This window comes from Peromyscus leucopus, chromosome 9 (assembly GCF_004664715.2).
Source record: "Peromyscus leucopus breed LL Stock chromosome 9, UCI_PerLeu_2.1, whole genome shotgun sequence".
NCBI lineage: Eukaryota > Metazoa > Chordata > Mammalia > Rodentia > Cricetidae > Peromyscus > Peromyscus leucopus.
In genome coordinates this window covers 89,859,121-89,867,271 of record NC_051070.1, presented here as the reverse complement: position 1 = coordinate 89,867,271, position 8,151 = coordinate 89,859,121, and the positions used below count along the sequence as shown (strand labels likewise).

General features: G+C 53.9%; 1 protein-coding gene across 1 annotated transcript; it reads left to right on the top strand.

The window, feature by feature from the left end:
- Positions 1-2,439: 2,439 nt before the first annotated feature.
- Fezf2 (FEZ family zinc finger 2) lies at positions 2,440-6,292 on the top strand. The gene is made up of 5 exons (XM_028880561.2): positions 2,440-2,740; positions 3,094-3,983; positions 4,278-4,412; positions 4,569-4,701; positions 5,630-6,292. Exons 2-5 carry the CDS (start codon positions 3,147-3,149, stop codon positions 5,890-5,892), a joined length of 1,368 nt encoding a protein of 455 aa, XP_028736394.1. The 5' UTR covers positions 2,440-2,740; positions 3,094-3,146; the 3' UTR covers positions 5,893-6,292.
- The last annotated feature ends 1,859 nt before the right edge of the window (positions 6,293-8,151 follow it).

The window sequence follows — 8,151 nt, the reverse complement described above, 5'->3', positions numbered from 1 at the left end:
TGGAGTGTTCATACCAGCATGTCTTTCAGCTGCTGCGGAGACGGACAATTGCCCACTTTGGGGAAAGGTTTGGGGGTGCGATGCTGCTGAAGAGCAGGATTCCACAGGAAAGTCGGGGTGGAAATTCAGGTTGGAGAGGCTGCAGGTGCACTGATAATACTTTGGTGCTGGGGTGAGTGGGTCGTTTCAGATCTGGTGGGAGAGGAGGGTCATCTATAAGCTCATCATTTACATAAAGATGGGGGACATTGGGTGTGGAGTGAAGTCTCTGTGAAACGTCTTAAACTAAACGGACTGTATGAAAATATTCTTCCTCAGTTGGGCAAGACTCTAGCTTTTGATATCTGAAAGCTTCAGATCTCTCTCTCTCCCTTCTCTCTCTCTCTCTCTCTCTCTCTCTCTCTCTCTCTCTCTCTCTCTCTCGTGTGTGTGTGTGTGTGTGTGTGTGTGTGTGTGTGTGTGTGTGTGTAATATTAACAGAACAGACATAGTTGCTGAATTTAGGGGCAATTTCAGAGTTTGACAGTATGAGATTATTAGTCTACCATAGGCCACTTGCACTGCCGTTTCTCTTGAAGACCTGTATTTGTGTGCCCCCCACCCACCTTGTTTCCCTACTACATTTTTCCTTTTTTTTTTTTTCCTCTATCTGCCACATCGGCACCTTGTCTGAAATGGCCATCAGAGGAGCCACAGTTGGATAGGTGGGTGGGTGGGAGGAAAGAGACGTTCGCAGAGGAAAGGGGATGTTGTTTGTCAGCAGTCTAAACTAGAGCTTTGCTCCTTGGACCCTTCACGGGCAGTTTTCCCCGGGGCGGGTGGTAGTGCTGAGGCGCCTGGGGTCAGATGGGTAAGCTGCGGCAGAGTCTGCCCGGAACAGAGGAGGAGAGGGTTCGCCTTCGCGGCACTTTCCCTGGCTCCGCTGATGGTGTATCTCTGGAGATGGAATTGACTATCAAACCTCAACCCTGTTTGCTCATATTATACCCACCGTAATCCTCTTAAACTGCCGTTGCGGCTACAAAGCTCTTGGTCTTGCAAAAGCCGGCTGGCAAGATATAATTGTCCCACGAACAAAAACAGCCAAAAGTTTTCAAAAACCCCATGCACCCCCCTCTCCTTCCCTAAACCTAATTCTCTCCTTCTCTAGCTAGCCACCCCCCCATAAAAACCCTCAGCCTCGACCACTTTTGTTGTCGCCAAGAGCACCCGGCCTGTTGAAAGTGCTGGAGCGTCTTTGAGCAGTTTGTTGTGGTACGCAGGTGGAATGGTCTGCAAACATGAATTCAGCCCCTCCAAACCCAGCGCGGAGCGCTCTGCTTTTGTGCGCCAGACACACACACACACACACACACACAAAAAAAAACAACGCTGAATTCCTCCGAACTTACTTGGGGCCTGTCTAGAAAAGAGCCTTTTCTTCCCCCTGCTTGTACCTCTGGCCACACTAAGTCTTTGCCCGCCCCGCTTCAGGCCCCCTCCCTCTCCCCTCTGATAATCCTTCTCTTTATTTTAGAAAAACACAAAACCCGGTTCCACGCGGTGCTTTAGTGGCTAAAAGTGAAAGAGCTGCCTTGGCAGAATTCAGCTCTATGAATCACTTCGGAAAATTGGTTCGACTGAATGGCCTTAGGAGGAAAAACGTTTTAATAGGATCCAGGGGAGGTTCTGCTGTTTCAATCTGCTCCTTAAACAGGTGGAGATTGGACCTTCTCAATTATACAAACAGTAAGTACCCAACAGCGGGAGAGCTGCCCCTGCATCCTCCCCGCACGCAGCCCTAAACCAGGCGCCGAGCCCGGCTTTGCCTCTCAAACCCGATCACAAATCAGCAATTCGGATCGATTAGCTTCTCAAACAGCCCTAGGGTTCTCAGGGCAAGACTCTCCCAGCCCTAGGCAAGGAGCGGGCCAGAGAGCTGCAGGGGCACCCACGCTTCCCCAAGTCCCCTGAATCCCTGCGCGCCTCCTGGCCCTTCCGGACTCTTCGAGGTCGTCCTTAGGCGGCAGGGAGCTCTCCCTCGACCTCCGACGCCAGCCAAGGCGAGCTCGTTGCTTTTGCATAAATTAATAATTCCCCATTAACAAGTTCCCCCCTTCCAAACGCGACGCCCGCGTCCATGCGCCACATCCTAATGAGGTAATTATCATTTGCGCGTGTTCGGGGCTGGCGCGGGCTCCGTAGGTAAATGGCAGTTTATTAGCACGGTGCCCAGCTCGGCTGCGCAGGGCTAAGGGATACTTCGGTGATTAGACAGACACTCAGGGACCCTTTGAGGTAGTGCGTCCGGGACACTCCGCCTTCCCCGCGTACCCTAAACCTATAGGCCCCCCAAAGTTGTGAATCACGCAAAGAACTCTGCCTAGGTTTGGGTTTGGGCTCCCCCCACCTTCTTCCACAGGCAAAACCATCACGATTCTTCCCCCTCCCCCCTCCCTCTCTTCCCTCCTTCCCTATTCGCAAACCGCTCGCACTTTCCCGAAGGGAGCGCGGGCGCCAGTTGCCTCCTTTAAAGTTTGAGGGGCGGTGGCGGCGGCCGGCAGGCGCGGGGGAACGCAGGGTCCTCAACGGGAGTCGCGCCGCCGCCCATGTCATTCCACTTCAAGTGACTTCATGTGATGTCAGCTGAATGTAAAAGACAGTGATCTCACGCGGAGGGGAAGATGTTTGCCATCAAAATGTGACAGAAGAGACACGCTGCATGGCTCGGAACGCATCTCCTTGGAGGTGGGGGAAAGAGGTAAATGCGGGGTGGCTCTGCCTGTCCTCTTTCACTTTGCCCTTTCAGTGCCCAGCTCCCAGCACGCGTGGCAGAGGCCTGGGTCCAGGGAAGGGTTGGGGAGTGTTAATTTGAGACTCCTTTCTTCTACCCCCTCTTCTTCTTTCCTTTGTACAGCCTCCCCCTTCTTCCCCCTTTCATAGTCCCAGGGCAAGGGCTGGTGGGTTCCTCTGCGCGCCGGGTTAATGGGCGGTAATTTGGTACCCTTGGGTGCACTTTGTTCTGCCTCTGTTCATTTGAATGCAAATGGGTGACCCGGGCCGACTAGGTGCTTATTAAATTGCGGTTTCCCCCCTGCCTTTTCCGGAATGCAGACTTAGAGGAGAGAGGCTGTGCCCTGGCCCAGCCTGGCTCAGCCTCGCGCGCCATGGCCAGCTCAGCTTCCCTGGAGACCATGGTGCCCCCGGCCTGCCCGCGCGCTGGAGCGTCACCAGCCACTTCTAAAACACTAGCCTTCTCCATCGAGCGCATCATGGCCAAGACGTCTGAGCCCCGAGCGCCTTTTGAGCCGCGGCCTGCTGCACTAGAGGCAGACAGCAGCCAGAGCAAGAAACTGCTCAACCTCTGCTCGCCGCTGCCCTGTATGATCCCCCTCCAGCCTCTAGGCTACGAGGTGCCGTCCAAGACACTGCTCAGTTACTCGGAGTTCTGGAAAAGCAGCCTCCGGGCGGGCGGCGGTGGAGGAGGAGGCAGCGGCGGGGGGGCCCCAGTGTGCGGCGCCAGCGGCTTGTGCAAAACCAACTGTGGCGTATGCTGCAAGGCCGAACTGGGCCTGGCGCCGTCTGCGCTGCCGGCCGGCAGGGTCATCAAGCCGCAGGTCATCAACCAGGCAGTGGGGCTGCCGGCCAGCGGCTCGCTCTACTACTTCAACTACCTGGACTCCACTGCTTACCCACCGTCCGAGCTCCTCGGCAGCCACCTTTTCCCATCTGGCCTCCTCAACGCACAGGCCCCCACTTCCCTGGCGGCTCACCCCAAGCTCTTTCTGCTGGAGAATGCCAAACTGGCCAGCCTGACTGCGGACAAGTTCCCCCATCCAGCTCCCTATCCCCATAAGGAGCGCTTGCCGGCGCCGCTGGAGCAGGTGCTGAAGGAGAACTCGGCCTTGACGGCTGACCGAGGGGGAGTCAAGAGCCACAGCAAACTCCCAGGGGGCTCGACTGACAGCAAACCCAAAAACTTCACCTGTGAAGTGTGCGGCAAGGTGAGGTCTAAGGTTCTGGGGGAGGGAGTTAGCAGTCACCTGCTTTCTGGGGCAGCCTTGTACATCTCGTTCTCAAGCTCAGGAGCTCCCCAATAGCTGTGTACTCCATTGGATACCTAGTTGAACCTCAGTTTCCTATCTGAAAAATGGGATTGTTGCCAGTTCTCACACAGTTGACAAAAGGGCTCGGGCTTCGGATGGGGCGGTTGCTTGGGGGAGGTAAATTGTGGCCTCCGGAGCCGATTCTAGGCCCTTGGCCGACTCAACACACGTTCCGCTCTCATCCTTCCATAGGTCTTTAATGCTCACTATAACCTCACCCGCCACATGCCTGTCCACACCGGAGCTAGACCGTTTGTGTGCAAAGTCTGTGGCAAAGGCTTCCGCCAGGCCAGCACTCTCTGCAGACACAAAATTATCCACACCCAGGTACGTGGCCCCCAGGTCAGGCCCGATCGGCGTGCACCCTCCGCCCTAGTCTGAGCGATGATGTTGGATTCTCCTTACCCTTGGTGGGGGGCTGCTGTGTCCCTTCGAAGTGTTGCCGACGCCTCGGCCTTACTGTACGCACGCCCCTCTCCGCAGGAAAAACCACATAAGTGTAACCAGTGCGGCAAAGCCTTCAATCGCAGCTCCACGCTCAACACGCACATCCGCATCCACGCGGGCTACAAGCCCTTCGTCTGCGAATTTTGCGGCAAAGGCTTTCACCAAAAAGGTAAGGGACTTGGCTTGGCACTCCTTCATCTCGTCTCGAGGGCTGAGAGGGTCGCAGGGGCGGGGTTGGGGGGTGCTGAGAGAGGTGGGTGGAAAGAGGCAGCACAAAAGCCCCAGGCTGGGGCGCAGCAATTCTTTGGAATCGGGTTGTGCCGAATATAGGTAGCCGCTCTCCGGGCTGGGTTAGTAGACCTCGATGGATTAAGGCTTGATTCACAGGGGGTCACGAGGGGGGCTGAATTTTGGAGCTGGAAATTAAGGAAAGGGGCAAAAGGAAACGAAGTAAAAAAAAAAAAAAAACGTAGAGTATTGCCTTTCAGTGAGAGGTTCCCTTTGTAAGCAGTACTACCCTTAAAAAAAAAAAAAGAAAGAAAGAAGAAATCAAAGCATCATCTTCCTCCTGGGAACAATTTAAGATTGGCGGGGGAGGGGGAGGGTGGCCAGTGCTCCCAGAGCCTGGGACTCTACTTAATTTCCGAGGTACTTTTGGGTCTTCAGATAGTAAGTGGGGTTTGGGGGAGAGGGCACGAAGAACTGAGCTACAGAGCCTAGGTTTGTGCGATTTCTTGGAGCGAGGCATCAGCTGGAAGAACCCGCTGCTGCCTCTTTAGGCTGCACAAAAGTTTCCTAGGCGGCAGAGCTCGGCAGGAGGGACGCCTCGTGGGACTCTGTGCTGAGCAGGGCTGGGGCTCGGCGGGCTGGGTAAGACCTGGCCCACTGTCCCTTCTGGAGCGCCCCGGCCTTGATGCAGACGAAGTTTGACAACTTCTTAGTTTGGAGAGGTCGCGCCCGCCTAGTCAAGCATCGCCTTCTGAGCCACTGCAGGGACCGAGGGGTGGGAGACAAGGGGTGGGAGTTGGACAGAGGAGGGGACGACTCATTCCACGACAAGCCCCTACTTTTTTCTTTTTGTTTTTGCTCTCCTGTAGGGAACTACAAAAACCACAAACTCACCCACAGCGGCGAGAAACAGTACAAATGCACCATCTGCAACAAGGCCTTTCACCAGGTCTACAACCTCACCTTCCACATGCACACCCACAACGACAAGAAGCCGTTCACGTGCGCCACTTGTGGCAAAGGTTTTTGCAGAAACTTTGACTTAAAGAAACATGTGCGCAAACTTCATGACAGCGTGGGTCCAGCCACCGCCCCCTCTGCAAAGGACCTGGCCAGGACAGTTCAGAGCTGAGAGCTACTGCCTTGCTTTTCCTTCCTGCCCTGTACCAACCCAAGCAAATCACACGTATAAACTTATTTCTAAAATTAAAAGGAAAAAAAAAACTATAGCAGAGAGGCTAAAATCTATTTATCGAAACCAGCATATTTTTGGGAAAGGTAAACGTGTCCTCGATGACCAGCAGCAAACACGTGGCTCCCGCCTTTGTACATTCAGGAAACGTATTTAAATCCAGTGCGCTGAAACATATTTAATTCCAGGCCTGGGCTTCTCCTCAGGCAGCCGGCTTTTAATCCCAGCCTGTCACCGTGAGCGCCTAGAAGAGCGTGATGTCCCCAGCCATCTTCACACAACCTTGTAATCTCTCCTGTACAAGCGAACACGGATTATTACACATATATAACTCAATAAACAGAACCATTAGTGCGCGTTTTCTTTTCCCCATCCCCTCGCCACGAAGTCAGCTCAGCAAATACAAAGAAGGAGGTGGAAGTGGGAATTTATAGCTTTTCTTTCCCCAATGAGACTTCCTTGGGACACCGGGCCCAAGCTGAGGCTAAACCCGTACTCCTGGTATGCTGGTATCTTAAAGCACCCAGGAGCATGGGCCAAAAGACCTCCATCCGACTCCATCAAGAGCCCAAGGTTTTATTTGGTGACTGAGATACTTGGGATTCTTATTTGGGTGAGAAAAAGAAAATTTAAGGGTTAAAAGTGTCTGGATGCCGTGGAGTAGCAGTTGGGTATCCCCGAACTCAGCAGCACGCAGCACAGGAAGAAGGCCAGGGCTTGAGGAGCGCAGCCACTGTCCGAGCCCCTCTGGCTGCGGCCGCTAGAGGTTGTTGTCCAGCCTTGGGCGAGCTCGCGGTGTCCCTTGCCTAAACTCTAGGTCCGGGCTAGCTACAGGGTACGCACGCGGCACCCTGCCGCGGGAGGGCGCGCCCAGCTTCCAGAGCTGGTTGCTGTGTTCTCCCGGGTCCTGATTACCACGCTGTTAGCCCACTTCCTCAATAGCTATCTCTGCCGCCATGCACACTGATGAAATGATCTCACGCTTGCTTTCTAAGTAATGACCCAAATTAAGAGAGAAAACAGAGACCCTTCAAACAGCATTACATTAATCATCTAATCATTCCCAGGAGGGGGCCGGCAGCCGCCGCCCCGTTTGATCCGAATCTAGATAATCAAGAGCTCGGATTACTGGCGCGTCGCGCCTGGCCTCCTCCCTCCGCCCTCACTCCCCTCCACACTTTTAATATCGGCGCGGTGATTCAGCCCACGTCTTCTGGAACATTATTTTCCTACACCAGAGGAAACGCGGCGCGGGGCCCGGGAGTGCTCTTCCACTCAGCCTCCGAGTTGAGGAGGCGAGGACTTCTTAGTGCTGACCCCACCCGGATTTCCACCGCGGTGATGGCTATTTGGAGGGAAGGATGGTTACTTGCAAAGGGCAATCCCAGGTAACTCTGACAGTAACGAGTGAACATTAGCCCAACGCGTTGTATACAGTAGGCACTCATTACTGAGAATGCCAGTGACTTCCACCAGGAGAGAGAGAAAAAGAAGGGGAAAAAAAACTCTATTTCCAAGGCTTTCTTTCTCAGCCAGGCACTCAACACCTTCCCTGTAGCTTTAGCAACAATTTGCAAGCTGCTCTCTCTCTCTCTCTCTCTCTCTCTCTCTCTCTCTCTCTCTCTCTCTCTCTCTCTCTCTCTCTCTCTCTCTCTGTGTGTGTGTGTGTGTGTGTGTGGTTATTCCCACTCTATGGAGAAAGAATGAGAGGCAGAGACCATCTAAATGACATGCCCAGGGTTCCAGGGCGAGGTAGGGCAGGGATCCAAAGTCCGGGCTTCTAAGAGACCATCGCTTCCTTCAGTTTTCATTGATGGAAAGCAGTCTCAGGATTGTGGCCTGGAGACGCTCCTGGCCAGGGTGGAAGATCTATCCTGGTCACAGCCAACCCTTCTGTCCCAATCCGAAGACCCATTGCGCTGAGAAGGAGAATTGTCGATTTTGTTTGCACAGAGGACAGCGACAGCTTCCTCAGGCTGTCGCAGGGGTATTTTTAGTACCTCCGATTCAGAAATAGGAACGCGTACATTAGAATTCCATTTCCTGAAAGGAGAGCGTCCTCGTTTTTTTTTTTTTTTTTTTTTTGTATTCCTCCCCTTCCTCCTCCCTCAAGTCTGGGAAGACACAGCCAGGGGAGGGGTACGAGGAAGCCAGAGGGAATTTAAAAGCTATCTTGTTCTGGCTGTAGTTCCCTGAGGA

Bases quoted from the DNA above. Each gene is read 5' to 3' on its own strand.
- Fezf2 (XM_028880561.2), top strand. From the start codon at position 3,147: ATGGCCAGCTCAGCTTCCCTGGAGACCATGGTGCCCCCGGCCTGCCCG. The intron at 3,984-4,277 runs GTGAGGTCTAAG...ATCCTTCCATAG, and splicing joins CCTGTGAAGTGTGCGGCAAG to GTCTTTAATGCTCACTATAA. The intron at 4,702-5,629 runs GTAAGGGACTTG...GCTCTCCTGTAG, and splicing joins CAAAGGCTTTCACCAAAAAG to GGAACTACAAAAACCACAAA.